Source organism: Eurypyga helias, unplaced genomic scaffold, assembly GCF_000690775.1.
Source record: "Eurypyga helias isolate BGI_N326 unplaced genomic scaffold, ASM69077v1 scaffold3184, whole genome shotgun sequence".
NCBI lineage: Eukaryota > Metazoa > Chordata > Aves > Eurypygiformes > Eurypygidae > Eurypyga > Eurypyga helias.
Window position 1 is genome coordinate 52,568 of NW_010246629.1, and position 22,673 is coordinate 75,240.

The 22,673-nt window shown below is 42.7% G+C and overlaps 1 protein-coding gene across 1 annotated transcript in view; it reads right to left on the reverse strand.

Annotated features, from left to right (window-relative positions):
- Positions 1–20,148: 20,148 nt before the first annotated feature.
- NAPG (N-ethylmaleimide-sensitive factor attachment protein, gamma) overlaps positions 20,149–22,673 on the reverse strand; it is a gene marked incomplete at its 5' end in the record, with an annotated part of 10,274 nt that continues 7,749 nt past the window's right edge. Inside the window, 2 exons of the mRNA XM_010150455.1 lie at positions 20,149–20,427; positions 21,759–21,888. Of these exons, the coding sequence (XP_010148757.1) occupies positions 20,278–20,427; positions 21,759–21,888 (280 nt within the window). The remainder of the gene's footprint in view (positions 20,428–21,758; positions 21,889–22,673) is intronic.

The following is a 22,673-nucleotide window of genomic DNA, read 5'->3' on the forward strand; positions in this document are numbered from 1 at the left end:
ATCTTCTTTTCAAACAGAGCCACTCAAGTTAACTGAATTATCACATATGCCTCTCCGGACACCATTCAGCACCTAATCAAGTGGTAGGATTATAAGTATCACGTGTTGTGGCAGCAGCTGAGACTCCATCATCGAAGGTTAGATTGTCTTTACAGCTTTGCACCAGCGGGATAAAGAAATTGCACCAGGAAGGCAGGGATTTCATTGCACGAGGCAAACACCACGCAGAATTAAAGTTTACAGAAAATGTCAGTTATGTGACTCACGCAAAAAACGCATCCTTTTTGGGCTGGTTCTTCAGTAACACAAGGCAGAAGTGACCTCCGAGCTGCTGGATTACAAGTAAAATGACAAGGTAAAATTACAGGGTAAGCAGATCCCTGCTTAGGTAAAGCTGTCTGGCTCTCGCTGGGAGGCAGACCCAGCCTCTCCAAACTCCCTGAGATCAACCTTCGTAATTGAACGTGCAGGAGACGCTGTAGGAAAACAGAGGGAAAAGAGGGGATATGGATTTTACTTGTGCTGGCTAACTCTTTAGAAATAACCTTGATAGAAGAATTAAATGTAATTTAGAGAGGGAAACGTATTACTTATGGATGTATTGCAATAAGCAGGGAAAAAGTGGATACTTCTTCAGCCTCCTGGAGATAGGCAACTCCCCAAAAGAGGAATGAGCTGTAGCAGGGAAAGTAGACATTGCTGGATTATGTGTTTGTTTATTTTTAATTGGATCTCAGAGATCATAAAGAGATCATCCAGCTGAGCTGGAACCCACTCCCGGGATTTCTCGGAGCTTAACAAAAAGGCTGCAACTGAAAAGAGAAGCCTAGATCCCTCTTTTTGGCCAAGGTTCTTGCCAGGGCTAGTAGAGGGAGTTGCCCATTCTCCTGGCCTGTTTAACTGCCGGGCTTAATTCCAGAGCCAACAAGCTTGTTTGGCAGAGTCTCTCTGTCCTCACCACTAGAAAATCCTTTGTTTATTTGCAGCTGCCATGCCCTGAGTAAGATAAACCAGATCAGTAAGACTTATGTGAATGTGAAATAGCAGAGCTAGTCTTAGCTAAAGCCAACTGAAAGGGTCAGCCCAATGCCTACAGGAAGTGGCTGGCATCGTCTTCTAAGGCAAAGAGAAGGAAAGTGATTGAAGCACCAGCCAGACCTTTCTCTGAACTGCACAAATCAGTGGGAGCATGAGGCAGATGCACACACAGAAGGAAAGGCAAGGAAAGGATGGAGGCCTGGTATCAGCTAGGACCAGAAGGCAATGGCACAAACACGTACGTGAAAGGCAACGGTTGTAGATTTGACAACGTTACAAAGAGGCATAGTTTTTGATGTCATATACAAGCTCATCTGAAGAAGGTACATTGTACAGTCCTGTAATTGATATTATTTCATTGAGTTGCAGCCCATGAACTTCTATTTTTTGGATCTCTCTCCTCAGTCGTGTACAGCTTTGACCCTACATTTGCACATTCCAGCAGCTGTTCTATTTTCTTTAGCATTCAGCCTTCTTCAGCTTTCATCACAATGATCTCTAATCTGTTTCAGAGCTGATCTGGCAAAGAAATCCACATTGAAAAACTGCATCCAACAGCTCCCTAAAGTCTGCAGGTCTTATGAGTCTGGAGGACTTCCAGCCCTCTCCCAGGGACTCCCCAGCTCACGCTCAAAGAAGTTTCAGACAATTGGGCTGACTTTAAATAAAATTTAACTCCCTAGTTCCCTAGGGGTTGGAATAAAGAGGGAAAAATTACATATAAATTTAGGTATATGAATAATTATACAATACAGAGAGAAGAGCTTTGGGTGGCTAGTGGAATTTGCTGCTGTCAGGGCAGGATGGCAGATCCCAGCTCAGCTGTGGCCACAAGCACCTTGCTGGCCTCAAGGTCCTTATGACAAACCCATAACATTTCTTGTAGGAACTTTGTTTTCTCAGATAAACTGGGGGAGCGGGGGAGGTGGAACAGAGCTGGCACTGCACATTTGAGTCTCACTTCTGAGGGAAGAAGTGTTAACAGCAGCCTTAATTAAGACGAAAGGCAACAATATGCTTCCCCTCCATATAGTCTCATTCGTAGCAAAGTCTGAAACTAGGCAATCTCTCCCACTAGATATTGCACGTAGTCACCAGGCAAGAACACAGAGATTCACAGCCATGTAGTACAGCTTCGGAAAACACATCTACAGCTTACTCATGTGCACAGTGTGGCATCCTGCAGCATATTTGAGTGACGCCGCATTAAAGAATTGCTGTATCTGCTAGTGCAATGCATACATTTGTACCTATCACATATGTTCAATATATATTGCATATAGGCAGTGTAGAGATTTGTTACCTTGGTAGGTTTATACTATGATTGTTTTTTCAGCAACAGCAGCAATTTAAGTAATTTGTGATTTAAAAACCCCAAATTTAAAAAAAAAAATAACCAACCAAAAAAAAAACCCCTAAACTCAACAAGCCTCTGATGTTCCCTCAAGTGAGATTGCTTAGGGAATATTTAAGAGTATAGTTGATGGGCTGAGTTTACTTGGTAGCTGGTATCTTTTATTAGGAGAATCCCAAACACGAGTGTTTTAGAGCAGTCCCCTGGCTCCAGTGACTCATGTCAGCAGTGCGAGGCATCAGCCAACAGCTGATTCCACCCAATCAGCAAAGCAAGATCCGGGTAACGCACTGAAAGACTGCAAGCTGACAGAGTCCCACATTTCCCACCTTTTCCAGAAACTGTAATTATCACAGACACACACAGATCACTCGTCCTTCATATGAAAGATTCAGTCTCCAGGGTCAACTCCACAAGCCTGCACATAGCCATCTCTGCCTGAAGTCCCCAGCCCTACAGCTTCTGGTGGCCCCGAAGTAGTAACAAGGGCTCTGTCAAAAGACAAGTTTCAAGGTTCCCGTCATACCAGAGACAGACTTGTTCCCCTTCTTCTCTGGCCGATAGTGCAGACATCAGCTACTGAGCTGTGCCGTGCAAGGTGATGTGGCCTCCACCCAGGATGGTTCAGCCCCACTGTGATCCAGCTGGAGAGCCATGAGACCTTCACAACCAGACACAAGCAAGCTCAGTGCAGTCTTGGACCAAGCCGGCACAACAGCCAGCTTTCCAGTTGGCCTCAGGTTTAACAGGAGGCACTGCAGCTGCACGAAAGGGATTGCTTGCTGAGTAAAAGAATATGATGCTTAGATTAAAAGAAGTCAGTTGAAGCCGGGCGATGAAGCCAGGCTGTGCAACCATGAGAAGCTGGGGAACAGCTCAGAACTGACGGACTTCAGGTCTCTTTTCACAAGCGTGTTGGCTGTGCACAACACAGGATGAAAGATCGCTTGGTTGCAAACATCACTGCAAATGGTAACTTCAGCAGAGGGTGCTGCAGTGTTCTTGGTCACATCATAACCAAGACTGCTGTTAACACTTCTTCCCTCAGAGGAAAACAGAAAAAAACGCCAGCTTTGTTACTTTAAATTAATGCAGAACTACAAACCACATCCAGACAGTGACAACACACATATCAAAATCATATTGAAATGCAGGAATTTGTCATCCGACATCAATTCATGCAGAAACATTAGCTTTTAATTTTTACAATAACAGGCATTAATGACTTACATCTTCAGGTTCAAAAACCTAGAACAAGTGATAAATAACACCACCTCAAATAATATGAGCCTGTTACTCTTGAGAACAAAGCACATCAATTTAGCTTCCTATATAAAATTAGTATCTACATGCACTGTAGCCCTCGCCTCTAACAAATGTCTGAAGATGCTCCTACAATGAGTGGAAAAGGCTTCTTTCATTACAAGACACATTAATGACGTTAGCATATACTGCTATTATTAAGGGGCTGGTGCAGGGATGTTATGTTACAAAATAGAAAATAAAAATATTTAAGTAGGTGAAAACTTAAATTTCCACCTTCACGATACATTTGACTACTCCAAAGTCTCATTTAACTTTGGTAAGGACACCATCAGCTTGGAGATAGAGGTCTAGCCTTTAAAATAATAATAAAAAAAGCAGTAGCTACACTCACAAAATATGCTGAACATCCTGGACAAGAAGGAAGGCAGTGAAAGAATATAAGCCTGCTGACAGCAATCGGCGCAAAGGCAGCTTCACATGACTCATGTAATCAGTAAGATTTAAAGATCAGTAGTGTAACTGAGATTTAAGATGATCTGTGAACATCCAAAGCGATGCTTAACTGCACCCTGTACCTCCAGTCACATGAGCAAACTCTTTCATGCAAGTAAACCAAAGTACTTTAAAGGATTCCCTTCCACCTCAAAGCAATTCTCCAGACACTATATGGCTATGAAATACTTTTAGAGCAAAATCTTGTTGAGTGTTGCTAAGTGCGAAGGTATCACAGGGCCCTCTTGGGACTCCTCTCCGCAGTAAAATTTAAATGTCTATTTTTCCTGTTAGTGGTGTGTCTGCAGCATTAGCATTGCAGTTCGGATCTGAAGCGCAGGACTGAGGGCGGCTTCCCAAGCACCTTCCTCTTACCAAACTCTGATTCGTGTTACGGGCTGGTTTTGTAGCACGTGAACTGAAGCTCTTCCGTATGAAGCTAATGCAGAGAGGATGCACTGCAGGCACACACTTAATGTGCTATAACCACCTATAAAGCGATTCAGTCCATGGGACCAGATTTCTTTTGCCTTCAACCCTTTTTTTCTCTGGAGAGGAGGTGTGACAGGGTTAGGCATGGAGAAGTACAGAAGATCCACAGGACCAGGCTAGATCAAACCACATGTATCAATGCTAGGACCAACGGTTTCTTCCTACTGACACATCCTTACTGCCCCATCCTGTTCACACAGATGGGCAGGAAGGAATAGGAGTCCTTGGTGGTTATTTAAGAACATTGTTTCCTCTAAGCAAAAGGTTGAAATGATGCTCCAGCTCCAGCTTTTGGCTTTCTGCACATTTTCTGTTCTCTGGTTCTTGCTCCCTTCATCCCCACTGCCTCTATTTTCTCTCCTGAAGTCTACCACAGGGTTTTACAGATCACCAACACACCGATGGGCCAGCTGACTGAGGTTGGGCAGGCCCACTGTCCTTTCCTTATAGGAGAGTCCCACAGTGCCCCTCCTAGTGGTGTAACACACCTGAAGGAAGGCACTCTCTAGCTTCCCCTGAAATCAGGGTTTCCTTTAGTTTCGTGTAAGATTTATTTTGTTCAGGCTCAGGACCTATAATTTTTAAACTTGTCTTCTTAAGCCCTGGAGAGCAACAATACAGGGGTGTCTGTGCTGGTCTTGGCTGGGATAGAGTTAATTTTTTCCCAGTAGCTAGTGTGAGGCTGTGTTTTGGATTTGTGCTGAGAAGAATGTTGACAACGTACTGACGTTTTTCATTGTTGCCAAGCAATGTTTATATTAAACTAAGGACTTTTTCAGTTTCTCACACTGCCTCTGTTCTCCCAGATTTTTCTTTACAAGAAGCTGGGAGAAGGCAGAGCCCTGACAGCTGACCAAACCAAGCAAAGGGACATTTCATGCCATAAAACATCATACTTGGTATATAAGCTGGGGGAGGCACAATTGTTGCTTGGGGACAGGTGGCGAGTGGTCATACCTTCCCCCTCTCCCCCTTTTTTCCTTTTTTTCCCTTTTTCATTACGTATTATTATTATTACTACTATTTGCGTCATGTAGTAGTAGTACTACTTTATTTCATTTTTAATTATTAAACTGTCTTTACCTCAGCCCATGAGTTCTCTTATCTTATTCCTCTGATTCTTTCCCCCATCCCAGGGGGGAAGGGGAAAGGTGAGCAAGAGGCTGCGTGGTGCTTAGCTGCTGACTAGGGCTAAGCCACGACGGTGTCAAAACTTGTGCCTTCACCAGGGACCCAGAGAGAGCATTAAATGCTTTGCTAACCCCTCAGCCTACAAATCTGTTGGCCTCAGGACCAAATCCATTCGCTCTCCCAACAACCAGCAACACTAGGTCAAAATACATCGATAAATCACACTCAGAGTCAAGTCAGATTCCCTGAGAAACATGAATTCTAGAAAGGAAGAAAACTCTCTTCAAGCTCTCATGGCTGGAATACTTCATGGCAAGGTTATAGCTACAGCAAATTCTTCTCTAGGAGGAAAGATTTCAGGCAAAAATTAGAGAAAGGATTTGATTTATAATGGAAAATAAAGTTAAAACTAACGGGCCAAGTTTTGCTTACACTGAATAATACTTAGCACCTACATAGGAAAATTCCCACTGACTGCAGTCAGAGCAGATCTGAGGCTTTAAACATGCCGTCTCCGCTTCAGCTCCAGAATAGCAGTGCTAAAAATTAGGTGTCAGACTGGGACATGCCCTTCCGATGAGAAAGGGAGAAGAATCGGTGTGCACAGAGCCCCAGCTTCCTCCAGGGGTAAAACAGGCTTCAGCCCCCATGGGAAAAACTGACCTTGTAGGTTCATTAACCCCCTCGGGGAAAAGAGTAAGCAGTGTGGGCAGTACCCAAGCCGGTGCTGGAGCTTGTAGCTACAGGGAAGGAGCCTGGGGAAAGCCATCAGGGACCAGTTGAGCCAGAGCACTGCAAGGCTTTTGGGTTTAAGCCAGCTCAGCTAGGAAACGGGCTAAACCGGCACTTTGCCGCAGGCAGAGATGGCAGGTGACTGAGAGCCTGCTGCTGTCAACCACGTTGTGGGGGCAGCTGGTGTCCTCTTCCCCAAGCAAGGGAATGGAGAGGGACCAGGCGGGAGGTCGCAGTCCTGCCCCAGGTGAACAAGGCCTAAAGGGAGCAAGGCTGTTTGAACAGGATCCAGCCCAGCTTTATTGCCTCTTGCTGTATCTTTTCTCCAGTTCGCAAAGCGATGTCGACGTAACGTGTGATCTGAGAGCAAAGCTGCCATTTACGGTCTCGGCGGCCAAGAAAGCAGACAAACCTGAGCATCTGCGTTTGCAATCTCCACTGCTCCATAAAAGACAAGGTCAGACAGAAAACATGTGTTTCATATTTGCAAATCTGAATGATTTATATTAGGGGAGCAGGGCTGGACTGCATGCAGCCTCTAGGTTGTTAAAATTTAATTTACTAATCAATTACTATCAGATGCTAGACTTCTTCAAGCTGCCCCATACGAGAAGCATGGTTTCTCACAATACCCTGTCTCAATTTCAGTTCTGTATCTCCATCCAGGGGCTGAAGAGAGGTGAGATGAAGCAGGTGAGCAAAAGAAAAGGACCACTCAGTCCTGTGAGGTTATATTGTAATTAAAAGAAGCCACCAGAGAATTACCTCCCCATTTCTATTGGTCATCTGGAAGATGACATCCTTTTGCCATTATTTTTGCACATGGCAACTTTACTTGAGGAAGCAGATGCCTCAAAATGAATGGTACATGTCTCACCTCAAGGGAGCAAGTCCGGAGGAGATTCCGAGTCCCTACCTGCACTGTCCTCATTTTGGCTGGATGGCTTCTCAGCTATCGCTCCCAGTTCAAAACATTTAAAACATTATAAATTGATGTCTCAGCAGCTGAAACCAAATGAACTGGGATGAAAAGTAAAGGGAGAAGCAAGACTGTTGCTGATAAGCATCCTTCTACTGCGTGGGTTATGTGGTATAGGTTGGGTCTCCTGTGCCGTACGGATAATTCTGACTTTGGGACAACTATGTGTGCGTATTTTTCTAACTCTTCTTAACAGTAAAATGGACATACTGAAAACACATGATTCAGATGGGTTACGTAAGCCAGAGGCTCTCAAACACAAACTCAAAGCAGCTACATGAACATCACAACTTTCATAGCTTACACTCTCCTCCTCATATGCACAGCAACTCCCACACAGTCCTAAGAGTCAGAGACTCTCTCCAAACATCAGGCACACAGGACACCATCCCTATCCTTTATGCTGGGTTAAAGAAACCCCAAGGGTGTGCAAACTTATTGTGGACATGAGCAGATGACATCTGAGCATCTCCTGTCTTCACCCCCTCAAGGACAGCAGTGGCAGGAACGTTGCAATTCAGTAGCCTTCTAGCTTCATATTAGGGGTGCAAAGCTGACGTCGTGCTGCCTTCCCCTGTCCCCAAGCAACCTGTCCCCCTCAGAGGTACAAGACAGTCCTGACCATTGTCAGTGAGCCATCAGCTTGGTATTGATGATGCCAGGCCTACATGAATATCAAAACTCATCACAAAGGACAAAGAGTATCTCAAAACATGTTTGCAGAGCATGTTCTCCTTTTGAGAAAGAGAGGAACAAGAAGTTTTCAGAGTCTCAACTCCAGCCCACTGAACAACTCTAGTTATATCCAGTTCAAGATACAAACATCAACACCAGCCTTGGTCAAAGAATTTTTTGAATGTCCTCTGTTAAAATTAGCTCCATTCTTGGTTAGTAAGTCACGCATGAAATGATCCTGGCTACCCTTTAATGTGGTAATCGGAGACCAATAACATTTTGAAATTATGGGTGAATTGCCAGCTCTTCTCTCCAACTCTTTGCTATCTGCATTTTGGGTGACACGATCCCTAAGAATAGGTTAATGTTACTACTCTTGGAATAGAAGAGGGAAATATTTTAAACTAGGGAATAATCAATCCAGCCAAACCTTCAGATGGAGAATCGTTCACATTAAGATTCATGAAACTCTTAGAATTCATTATTTTTTTTTTTCCAACAAATACCCAGCAGGTCACAGGCAGTTGGACAACTAACTCCACCACGGTAATTTAGGAGACTGCCTCATAAATTAGAGAACAACAGCTTTTTCTTTTTTCTTTTCTTTTTTTTTTTTTCTTTTTTTGAGGGAGTGGGGCAGGGGAAGGAGGTGAGGAAGGAAGGAAGCCAAAAAAAGTCAGACTCCAGGTCTTAGGAGTATTTCAATGCCATCAGTTACCTAAAGGACTGACCATAACAGACAATATATAAGGTTGTGCTAGAGCTTCCAATGCATAATGTTCAGAGTCTTTTTTCATATTTCTGAACACTAATAGTTCAGATATGTTTATACCTTTCCAAGACACCTCATTCAGCCCCGGTTTCACTACATGCAGAAGACTAATGCTGTTGACCTGATATTACCCACTCACGATAACTGGAGAACTACGGCAATGTTGCTGTCTGGCAGATTTACTCCTACCTGGCACTACTGCCTAGAAACTGCCTAATTAACAGTCTGTTAAACCAACAGAGTGAAACACAGCCATTTCTATGTAACAAACACAAGGACAGCAAGCCAGTATAAGATTGTTGGGCGTAACAGGGCCATGACCGCAATATGTGGCTATAAATGCTCATGACTGAAGCGAATAGCTGACAAACTTTTGAAGCAAGGCAATGAGCAGAACCAGAAGTGATAATTGTAGGTTAATCAGCCCAGCAATTAGTCTAAATAGGATCAAATTCCTATTTTAAATCCATCCTGTAGTATTATTTGAAAGCACTATTTTTCACGTTATTGCACTGTGGGGTTTCTGCATGCTATTACGTTGTTGATGCCTTCAGCCCTGGGAACGGCTGCATTTCAGTAACAATTCAAACAGCCTCAAGCGTAGTTTAAGCAGCTCAATTTGCCTAGAATGAAATGACCTTGACAAACAGTAGATGTTGTTTCAACCTCCCACTCATCCTTGGCCACATAACCTCCCTGTCCACCTGCCTCTTTTTCACTCTGTGCCTCGGCAAGCACGATCCAGCACTTAGATACCCCGACGGAAGAAGAAAGAGGATATCTTTCCCTCGAGAGAGGGAGTCTGTGACTGGTAAACACATACAGGACTCTTCAGTCAAGCCCTTGCCTGCCATGGAGGCCTGTCTGGGAGAAAGGGGGGAAAGCCAGAAGTTTGCAATCCTTCGCTGCAGGAATTTTGGCCTGTGGGTACGGTTGGCTGTCTCAAGGCAGCGCACCTTGCACACAGCTGAGGATCTGCTGCATTATGTCTGTAGGCAAGTACATTAAGGGGGGAGAGAGAGTTTACTGCTTCAGCTTGACGTGCACTTGGAGAAAGCTGGATTCCAACTTATCTCCCACGCTGAACTCCAGGGACCTTCAATTGCTGACCCAGCTCTGGAACCAGACCTCAGGATTTGCTCCTAGCTCTGTGATCACAACACTGATTCGGTTACAAATACATCCATAATTATAAAATTAAAAAAAAAAAAAAAAGCTCATCACAAAGAAATAAAAAATTGCCATTTCTTTACTGCAGTTATTTCTTGTCCTTTCCTGACAGTGACTTTAAGGTATGTGCACTCACAGGCATGGACAGATCTGTACACAGTGTTTCAGCTTCTCCTGCTGGTTACAGAAGTTTCACCCAGCGAAACTTCTTTTAACTTGAGTGCAGTTGGGATATGCAGCTCCCAGACTCTTCACACAGCCTCCCCTTCCTACCTTTGAGACCTTTATATCAAAGAGTTCGACCAGCAGAAACAAGGTTATGATCAAGAACTCTCCTTGACTTCTGCTCCAAACAACTTGATCACAGCCTGGCTCTAAGACGTTGCCAAAGGCGCAGAGGCTGCTGGCCATTCATCCAAAAAAGCCTGTGAGAGCCATGAAGTATCACAGTCTGGCTCACACAGCTGATACGTAACGTGGCGTCCCTTAAACAAAATGAACCATAGGGGCAAATGTAACTTAGAGATTGACGGGGTGAGCAAAAATATAACACAGCTGTCTAGGAGTAACTTAAACCTTCATGTGAAGAGTAAATCACTGCCAGAGATTTTTCAGCCATTCATTTAGACACCAGGAATACCAACATCTTTAAACACTACTTAGAGATGATGTTTAGGAAAATCGGAAAGAGAGCCAGAGACACAAATAACTACACTGAAATAACTTAGAAGACTGACAAGAAATGTAGCATTCATATTTTAAGCAATTAACTTGCATTTAACCCGACTGTCTGAAAATGCTATGCCTCTGTATCATACGGCATGTGTTATATTAGTGAGCCACATCACAGTTAACTCAAAGGAGCGTGAATTCCTCACTCCGAGTTTGGTGATGTATGACAGCCCTTATAAGCCTGCTTCAGAGTGGAAAGTTACATCAGAATAGTTTGTATATTTTAGAATTCAAGTCACCGTTTCATCTACTACAACTCCCAATGCGGGCATGGCCTAAAACTAATTGATTATGCATCTTATTCACCCATTATTTGTATTTGGTGAAAGATAAAAACCCAAACAGTGACAAAATTCCAGCCTTTCTGCCACCAGAACACAGCACACCCTGGATTGCTGACAGAGACTAGGAGCTTTCCATCAGCTCCAGCTCCATGAAATCCCATTCATTTTGTTACTTGTTTCTCTCCAGTGAGCACAAACCAAGTTGGGCACTCTGCTAATTAAAAAGCAATGATTTTAAGATGCCAAGAATCAAGCCAAAAATGGTCAAAAGGGTGAAGGCTTACTGGAATATCCCACCAGAGCAAAGATTTGGTTTCTCTTCAGTGTAAATTGGAAAATAAAGAAAAAAAAAAAAAAAAGGAAAGTGCTATACAGCAAAGCCTTCAAGGAATACTTCTGCTGCTGCAGCAAGGACAAGATACACCCACCTAAAGAAAGGAGAAAGGAAACAATGCAGCAGACAGGATCACCTTTATTACACTCTATTAATTGGCTGTACGTCTGGAAACTCTACTGAGGAAATGCATGACATCAGAGAAGTATGTATTTGACATTAACTGAAGTAATACCATTTCCCCTACTGCACTGCAGCAGAATTGTCAGCGATGCTCAAACCACCTTTAAAACTCTGAGAAAAATAGCGACTTGGGTGACTTACACAAGCCATCAGATGTGCGATTCATGTTACGGTTCTCTGTTATTTGTCAGTCAACACATTGTCTCCAGTTACTCCTTCACCCTTCCTCATGCTTATGGTCAGGAAATCATATGAGGGCACGAGTACTCTTAGCACTGGGCTGGAACCTTCCTTGGTTTCTGCTCTCTAAGTCCACTCCTTACCACACCACACACTGCCACCCTTGTCGCTTTCCATGCTTCAGTCATATTGAATCTACTGATTCACATTTCCCATCTTCTGGTCCATAAAGATCAGAGTCCTTGTAACTGCACTATCTATATTTAAGAGTGGCCAATATTTTGGGGTATAGCAATACAAGACTACATACAGTAGGCAGCAGAATTATCCACAACACAACCTGCTATAAGAAAAAACAGGTGTAGGCTTCTCTAACTTTTTTATTTTACTGTTCCTGAAATACCCTGAAAAAAAGATTAGTCTGAATTTTCCCCCTACATTTTTAACAAACTGTTTTAAAAACGGTTTTAAATGTTTTAAAAGTTTGTTAAAATATTTAAGAAACATTTTTAAAAACACTTAAAACACAACAAAATGTTTTAAAAACATTTTCAATGTCAAATTTTCAATTTCAGATCACATACATGAATAAAAATGGAAAAAACTCAACACTAATCTTTATATTAGACAATATTAAGATCCAAGGGGAAAAAAACCCACTCAACACACAAGTCTTCTACATACATCTCCCTTCAGTCTGGAGCAGCAGAGGGCAAGGGTGCTTCCTTTTCCTTTTCAATGTTCCTCAGCAGCAGGGCTTGTCTCCAAACTCATGTCTTGCATCAGGAATAGTTTGAAGTAGTTTGAATTGGGGACAAATAATGCTCTGGTGTTTCAAATAAAGTTGGTTCTCAGGAATTCCCACAAGATGTGGTATCTGGTAAGTTTGGGAGGATAAACATTAAGAACACTGAAGTACCAGGAGAGTATCTTACTTAAAAGAGAAGTTTTAAATAAACCGATGTTTCTGCATCTCTCTCATCAAAGCTTTAAAATATGTTGCTCAGTTGGTGTTGCTACACAGCTGCCTTACTCTCCAAGTCCACCCAGCTTTAACTCCTCACTCCTTACACACCAGCCTGTGCTCCAGGATCCTCAGAAGGATCCTCATTCTTTCTAGAGCTATTTGGCTTGGAAAACCATACATTTACACAAGTCAGGAGCCAGAAAGTTACTGGGTGGTGGTCAGTTAAATAAAACACTTGCCACCAATAAGACACATGGGGTACCATAGGTCTTTATCCTTCATGAATCCTCTGCTATGGTATTACTGACAGTTACTCTGGGACAGTTGTTGAGCAGTGCAGCACAGAAAGCATTGGCTAAAGTCATCAGCTGCACACACAAAAAGTTGCTGCCTGCTGCTATACGGTTTTTACCTTTAATTCCTGATTTGTCATTAGTGACAGGCAAAGGATGCAAATCCCTGGAGGTGTCTGTGTTCATAGTACTCACAGTGCACATAAGAGTGGAAACCTTCCCTGGCGTGAACAGAGCTCCCTGCCTGCCTTTGCGGTTGAATCGGAAAGCAACATTTTTTGGAAGCACAGTCCTTCTGGCACATTCCAGCGGGAGCCCTCTCTTCCATTAGCCAACATACCATGGCATGATGACTGACTGCCTCACTCCTTCTGTTTGCAGCTAACCCCTCCCTCCCACCCAGCTGTTGATTCCTCTCCTTAACGCCACATTTTGCCCATGAGGCATTTCACAAGATTTTGTGCCTGCAAGGAGAGTTGCCATTGTAGCCGGGTCAGCCAGCCGTGGAGTTGAAAATTTCTTATTAACAAGTTATACTGCACGCTGGTTACTGTTTTACGTACTTTTCACCACAACCACCCGCTGCAACCTGGCTCTTCAGCGCCCAATTTCCCAGGCCCACACTGACGGGTTTAAATTGAAAGTGGGGAGGTTTAGATTAGATATCAGGAAGAAGTTCTTCCCGGAGAGGGTGGTGAGGCACTGGCACAGGTTGCCCAGAGAAGCTGTGGATGCCCCATCCCTGGAAGTGTTCAAGGCCAGGCTGGATGAGGCTTTGAGCAACCTGGTCTAGTGGAAGGTGTCCCTGCCCATGGCAGGGGGTTGGAACTAGATGGTCTTTAAGGTCCCTTCCAACCCAAACCATTCTGTGATTCTATGATTCTATGAAGTGGAGAGATGATATGACAAATGTGCCTATCCATCACAGCTGGGTTCTGAACCTCTTGAAGGGCCCATTTATAATGTGATAAAACATTCCAGCAAAAAAACCAAAGGCATTTGTCTAAGTTTAGGGATGCAGGTGAGAGGTAGATGGGTATCAGCACAAGGGGGAGGGAGTACTGGACCTCTATTTATTCCCAGGCATCCTGAAAAACACAGCATGGGTTGTCGTCTTCCTCATGACCAGAGCCACACTCTGACAGAGCAGTCCCCTTGCCTCCTGCTTGCAGCACAATGGACTGCCCAAGGCAGTGCCTCTCCACCACCTCTCCAACAAGGAAGGGAGGGGGAGCGTTCATCGGCAGCCAGCTCTGCTCGGGGAAGCTCTCCAGCCAGCTCTCGCAATTCACGGTGGCCGTCGGGCCGGGAAGTACGTCAGCTCAGAGTCAGCACCATGGGTCAGCTCTATGACGGGCCAACTCTAAGAGCAGGAAATGCTGGAGCAAGGCTCAGCGTGACAACGAGGCAAACTGTAGGAGCAGGTAACGCGCTGGAGCGAGGCTGTACACGCAGCACCGACCCCGTGCGCCCCACCAACAGGCACAGCCATACTGTCGCGGAGGATACACGTGGCGGCCAGCGCAGGATGGGAAGGCGATGGGCTGGCCCCGCAGGACAGCTTTCTTCACCAGCTTCAGGCAGGTGTGTCAAGTCGTGAGGAGCAGCAGCGGGAACAGGTCCCCGTGCGGATGTTTCTGACCAAATCAATACTCCAGCTGAGTGTGTTTAAACGTAAAAACTGTCCCAGGCATGGAGCAAAGCAGAGGAAAGCCCTTGGCTGGGTCTGCGGCACCATCTAGTGATAACACAGCAACATTCTTGGGAAAATAAATCCATTCCGGGATACGCCGAGCTTAGCAACAAAGCAAAATACAGGCACCAATGCGTAACCAAGACAGCGAAGGATACACCCATTTTCACTTTACACATGCTAGGGCTTACTTCTGTCATTCCAGTATCAAACCATCCCTATCGACTAATCTAAACTTGGTCCCACACCAGTTAACATCCCAGCAGCGCACACCTCGGAGCACGGCCGTGCTCGTTACCACTATTCCCATTAGACTCAGCCAACAACAGCCATGTGTTCTTTAAACGTACGTGCAGCCTTGCAGCTGCCTCTCGCTCCTGTTCCAGGCTGGAGGCTACGCTGCTGCACCGCGTACACGCTGGAACTCACAGCCAAAGGGCAACAAAACAGCGGATCTGCGACAAAGACCCATCAGCCCTTTGGAAGGCGATCTGATAAGGCACTCACACACCATCTCCAACAGGTACTAGGGCACAGGAGGAGATGAGCCCAAGTCCCAGGGATGCTGGCCTCTGCTGACCATTAGCTTCGGGATTAATATCCCTGCTTGTACTCAAGCCACCACAGATCCCTAGCAGTTCCATTCTGCTCTGGAAAGTCACATCTACTTGCTCCAATTTTATTGCCACTAGTAGTTGTTGAGGTGGATTCTTTTTTTCCTATTTTCTACATCCGAAAATGTTGACTACTTCTTATAAACCTAGATAATAAAGAAAAAAAGGGGGGTGGGTGTGGTGGTGTTCATGAGAAGCTTAGTTCTTACCATTTTTACAGGTTGCTTATTCACAGCATCTCACACTGAGGACCTTTAAACCAGTATTTCAGCAAGTTTTACGTTAAGGGAGTAGAAAAGCTGATTTTTCTGCGATGATGAAGTAACTCCAAAGAGTTAAGAATTCACAACATCCTTAAATTGTGTAAAGATCAATGGCCTTTCAAATCTTGAAACCTAATTGTTGTTGTGTTTTGTTTCTTCCCCACCCCCCCAAACTCCCCATTGGATCCAACTGAATAATGACAAACTTGCATTCCCACGGAGGAAAACCGCTTTGAAAATCTGACCCAAGCGATTAAATACAAACAGTCTTAAAATTCACATTTATAAGACTTCTAGTAACTCCCACCCCCTTCAATATTTCTCTATGAATTCAGCACATACAGAAACTCACTTATTTTATGTACTTTTAACAGAATCAGTTTTCATTCAAATACAAAGAACATCCCTGCTTTAAAAGAAACGCCCACCCCCTCCCCAAATCTATAATAGCATCAGAAATTAAGCCTTGGGAGAAAAAAACCTGCATTAAGCTATAGAGCTGCCTAAACATACTTCATTAACACTTTGGCATATACATAAAATGACATGGGTAAAGAACAAACCATTCAAAAACCAAACTACCCTTCTTCACGCCACCCACAAGTCTTGGCTTTAATTCAGCAAAACCCAATGATCTAAATAGTGATTAAGTTACTTTTTCATCTTCTTACTGGGAAGGAAATACTGTTTCTAAAGTTGCCCTTGCTAGAGCTGGATGCTGAAGTTCCACCTTCCACATGCAATTGACCCAAAGTTGCTTTGGTCTGGGCACCTCTTTTAGCCTCCAGCCGAGCCCAGAGGCACACACGACATCTGTCACAGTCAGTATCAGTACTCAGAGCACAGTTCGGTGCCAGAACCTCTCTCACATCTCTGCCGCTCCCATTAATGTTTTCAGTTCTTTCTGGATTTCAGCATGTTCAGGTGAACTTTGGAGCAGATTTGTGTATTCTTCCAGAAAACTTCAGGAGTCTGCTACACACAAACAGGTTTCCCAGAGAAGCTGTGGATGCCCCACCCCTGGAAGTGTTCAAGGCCAGGCTGGATGAGGCTTTGAGCAACCTGCTCTAGTGGAAGGTGTCCCTGCCCATGGCAGGGGGGTTGGAACTAGATGATCTTTAAGGTCCCTTCCGACCCCAACCATTCTATGATTCTATGATTTAACCAGCCCAACTGTGGAAGGAAGTGTTTTATCTCTGTGGCAGACCTAAGAATCTGTATGGGCTCCCTCATCATTAGAAAGTCTTTTTTTAAACCATGACTATGCTTTATATAATTAGTCAAAATTAAGGAAGAGCAAGGACTGGAAAATCAATTATTTACATTTCATATAGTTAAAGAGGAAGTTTAGGTCTGACAATCAACCAGTGTAACAATGTTGTTACAAAGATGTAACAGAGATGTTACAATTAGCAGAGAGGCAAAACACACACATACCTTATTCTGAGTGGACAGAATTGCCCAACATGGGTCACCATCTCAAGTAACAAAAGCCAGCAGAAAGGTACCAAAAGGTCAGTCAGAAAAAGAAAAAACAAGGTATAAATGACAGGGGCTGTAAGCAAATGTCAAGTGAATAAGCCACAAGGACAGGACACCACTAACTTTTGATACTCAGACCCAAGCCAGCAGGTTCCCAAGACTTGGTCCTTGATCACATAATGTACTTGCAACCCATGGTGGCACGATCTGCAGACAAACGGTCACACGCAAAATCTGCTTGAGATTAAAAAGCAACGTTAAATTTTCACATGGTGGTGCTCAGCAGGACCTGATCAACAACAGGGAGAGCTCGCACAAATGCGTTAGTTTCAAGTTTTATTTTTCACGCTGGTGACACACCTAGCCTCTTCTCAAGAGGCAGCATCTGTAAAGCTGTTACAAACACATTTTGTACTCTAATACACCACAGATTTGGAAAAAGAACAAACAAAGCACAGGTGTCACACTGCACTTGGGCATACTGAGTCTTAAATTACAGATTATTTAGAAATCCTCTGATTTTACAGATACATTGCATCGGCCATCATTCAGCCATCATGCACAATATTATTTTTCTGACAGTCAACACTGATTTTGGAAGCTTTCTTGCTGTAAATGGTACATTTTCCAATTTAAATCACTTAACGGATATTTACATAAGTGTGCAAATCGCTTTGAAGGATAGAAACAAACACTAACACATAATACACAGACAGCTCCTTCTATAGTTAAACATTTACTAAAAGGCAATTAACATTCCTATCACACTTTCTTTACCTAAAATAAGAGAATAAGTTATATAAAATAGACCATCTTATTTTCAGACACATCCATTTCCGCAGATTCGGTCTTTGCAGCAACATTGCAATCAAAGATTAAGATTTTACTCCTAAGATTCAGAGAAGCCCCTTTCAATTCAGTGGCAGCTTAACAAGTTTAGCACGAGTTAATTTTGTCCCAGATTTTCCACACTTGGCACAGGGGAAAAAAGAAGAAAGCTGGGGGAGTGGAGGAAATGGTCTTTATAATTTTTCTGGCAATATCAGAAGTATGCTTTAAGAATCTAATGCATAAATTTTAATTTTTCTTTTGAGGCCATGTTAAACATTAGAAGCACAGTTTAAATAAAGTCAGCGAGTTCTTTCGCAGAAGTACACATGGCTCACATACCTCCTCAGATAAGTGCAACTGTTCATACACACAAAAGAGTAGGCTCCTTGGGACCATTCAACAAAACTGATTTCAGAATTGGAAGCAGCAGTAAATCACCTAAGTGTTCCCAGTGCTCCTACGTGTGCATTTTGTTTTTCTGCTCGTGATAAAGACTCTCCATAAAAAGTGCATGGTCATCTTCATGAACAAATCCAGAAGGGAGAGGTTTAATAAACTAGAATGAGCTGCTCCAGTGTTGGAAAAAAGAAGTGTTACAGAAAAGTCTCCAAATCCATCCTTCACGTGTATTCGTAATCACGCTTAGAAAAAAAGCAATTCACTTCCTAAAATTTCACTTATTTTATAGAAGTAAGCCTTCTATATACATTATTAACAGCAAAGAGAAGTTACCTGTCAGACAGTGAAGAACAACAGGTGTAGTCTCAAATGGCTTTAAAATCCAAAGTGATTGTTACATAATGCAAAAGAGATAAAACTGTTTTTTGAGTACCCACTAAATAACATGACTTTTACAGCAGCCACACCTGCAAACCACGCTGTAGCTTGTGCTACTATTACCCACCCCAAGGACAGTGAGTATCAACCCCCTAAGAGTTTACCTTCATCACAATTACATCTGACAACCCTGATGTCATGTCAGACATACACTTGGTATTTTTGAAGATGTCCAATTCCTTAACGTGGCAGAAACTGTACCAACGCTTAACATGAGGCTTTTGGTCTCTTGTTTAGTGAACTTTGGGCATCACATATCACACACAAATCCCTGCTGGCTTGCAAAGTGATTTCACCCTAGTGCAGATGAGGTTCTTCTGAAGAAACAGACGAGTACAACTTCTAATGTTGTCAACTTTAAAGCATAAAATAGTCAAATAAGTTTAAGACACTACAGAATCTTGCTAAACACGTGATGACTTGAAACCAAGTAGAAACAGAGAAGACCCATTAAAATTTTGCTACTTTGGATTCTGAACTAGTTTGAAAAATGTTGTTTGTAAGAGACAGCTGTTCTACGCTTTGAAAATACGAAAGAATGAAATGTCTTTGTTGACTAGCTTGTTGATTAGTAAACAAACACTTAGAATGCTCATGAACCCAAAGATATCATTGAAACATTCCACCTAAGATTTTGTTAAACACTGTCTTCAGACCGTAAAATATTCAACCCACATTACCTGCTACCTTCGGTTGCTTTTTTGGTTATGGGATGTTTCAGAAACACTAAGAAACGTTGCCCGCTCCCCTTCCATTCCCAAGGTGCACATTACAAACACTATGCACACATTTATTTCTAAAGACTTCAGGTCAACGAAGCCCTTCAGGTGAAAGATGCGGGTGTACTTTTAAGCTTGCGAGATAGCTTCAAACTAGTTGAATTAGTATCTTCCACCTCCACATGGATACTGCTTGCAAAGAATAAAGTATTAAAATAATATTCTGCAGTGGAGTAAAACCATGTTGAAAATAAACTGAATGCTCCCTCTAGTGCTTATACTAGTGGAAAACCCTGCCTGGCAGAGTCTGCTTTAAATGATGTTAAACAGGAGATCAATAGCCAGGTGAATTATTGTATCTTTAGCTCAGAAAACAATCACAAATGTATTACTGGACCAAAAAAAAAGTGTCAGCTGTTGAAATCCAGCATTTAAAATTTTGTACCACTCCCCCTACTCCAGTGCTTCTGGGGTTTTGGTTTCTTTAAAACTGTGCTTTTAGTAAAAATTTCTCTCAAATTTTTCCCCGGCATCTGAAGGCAGGGCCCTGAGGAAGCACCTACTGGATCAGGAATGAAGTCCACAGATGTTTCAAGATGATAGGTTCAGTCATGCTTTTCTCTCCTGTATTATACCCAGAAGCTGCCAAGTTAATATTAGCATTCCCATAACACAATTGCAATGAAGCTCTGGTAAATCTGGTACCTTTGGATATGCTCAACATCACAAATAAGTCAGATATTTAAGACAACCTATGTCTGTAGCTAGCACAGTCCACCAGAATATTCATCCTCCTCTTCATCAGCATGAGACCCCACAGCAGCTGGTCCTCTTGCTTTGTCTTGTGCAGCGTTCGGCGATTTCTTCTTGATTCCACCTCCTGGGACCACCAAGGTGAGACCAAGCTTGGCATACTGACAATAACAAGGCAAGTTTTAATTTCTGTCCTACCCTAGAAGTAAAACCTTGTTGAATTACACTGCACAGAATTGACTAATGCTTACAATAAACAAGCAGGTAACGCTGCATACAGAAAACAGATTGATGCTGCTTTCAGAGTGTATTTTTCCCGCTAAGAAAAAAAAATGAATCAATATTAAGCTTATTTTATCTCAAACACTCCAAGAATGGGATGCGAGATCTGTATTGATACTGCTTATTATAGAATAATTTGGCAGCATCCTACAGCTCCTGTAGTTCAAGCCTTATGTTAAAAAATAATTTTTCAGCATGCAGCTCTGCACACATTATCTAGTAACAGTTCACATAAACAGTCTTACAAGTGTTTTTCAGTAAGATGGGTACCTTAATTTTTATTATTCAACATAAAGTGAAATTAATCAATACCATTACGAAGTTTGGCATGGATAGAATCATAGAATGGTTTGGGGTGGAAAGGACCTTAAAGATCATCTAGTTCCAACGCCCCTGCCATGGGCAGGGACACCTTCCACTAGACCAGGTTGCTCAAAGCCACATCCAGCCTGGCCTTGGAGACAGCCAGGGATGGGGCAGCCACAACATCTCTGGGCAACCTGTTCCAGTGCCTCACCACCCTCTCTGTGAAGAATTTCTTCCTGATATCTAATCTAAACCTGCCTGATTTCAATTTATACCCATTACCCCTTGTCCTATCACTACAGGCTCTTGTAAAAAGTCCTCTCCCAAAAAGGAGAGGATGGATGACTCCTTTACACATTTCCTATCCTTATACTTCCTACAATTTACAAGTACAAAAAAAAAAAAAAGTGATGAAGGAGACAACACACAACTACTTTCAAAAAAACCCCACCAACTTTCACTAAATAATAACTTGCTAAGTAAGGAGTAAACACCAAAAATACCATTCAACAACGCCATCGTGTAGTCATATGCTGTAATGTTTATGCATGCGAATCAGCTATATTTCTGAGATAAAGCATAAGTGAACTGTTCTGGCCCATAAAGAACCAAGGAGAAGGCAACTGAATTTTGGTCAACTAATCAAACCTGGCAAATCCACAGTAAACTTCACCTAAGCCTTCCCATCATCTGAAAGGAATAATGTTGTGGGACTATGTATTCTTTTACTTTGCTGGCTGCCAATGTAAAGTTCACAGGCACAGGGTAGGATGACAGAGCAAGTCACAATAAATTCACAGACTATGCTCTGTGTGTGCTCTTATTTTCCTCTACTAGAAAAATCTCTCCCAACCTGAACAAGCAAAAGGGTTATAAAAACAAACCGTAGGAACTGCCCACTTACGTCATTGTCCATGTATTTGAAGAGTGGCAAATTACACACTTCAGAAACTTGATCCTGATCTTGCTGGTCATACCCTTCTAAAAGTTGCTCCAGTGCTGCACAGTCTTCACTTCCATTAAATCCTGGTATACTGAAGGAAAATAAGAGTTAATTTAGGGCGTTTCAGCAATTGACACTCTGCTAATACCAGAAGAGCAAGTGCTTTAAAGAATATGATGGACTGCTTATTCTACAAAACTGTAACCACTGTGATTTTTCCAGGTACACAGATCATACCCATAAAATTTTACTTTCTAGAATATTAGCTTACATGCTGAGAATAACACCACAATCACAGTCAAGACAAAATGACAATATAAGAGCTTTTCAATATTTCCTGACTAGTCAATGAACTCTTCCTCTACCTTAACCTACAGAAAAATTCTGTAATGAGTTTCTCTATAAAATACAAATTAAAGACTTGGAAAATATGAGCAAGATGTTTAAGGATTGATCTCGAAAAAAACTTTCTAAAAATAAAGTAACAATTTAACTAGAACACATATGTTCAAGTCATTTCACTAAAAACACAGTTTAAATAAAATATGTTGTTTCAGTATTTTGTTACTCTTTCCTAATGAAAGGTGAAATGGAGAGTTGCTGGGAAAGCCTCTGGAACCAGGGTTAAACACTAATCCAGATTTTGACACCAGACTTTTCTCCTGGATGTGTAAAGAATGCCTTTTTCATTTCAGTGTATTCAACTGGACTACCTTCTGCTTTCTCAATTATCTTTCAGTTCAATCAGCTATTTAAAAAAAAAAGTCACTGCAGGTAGAACTCTTGCTTTTCTTCCAATGCATGACAAGGGCAAGATCTCCCAGATGAGCATAACGAGAAACATAGTCATTCACATGCTGCAAACAAAAATATTTA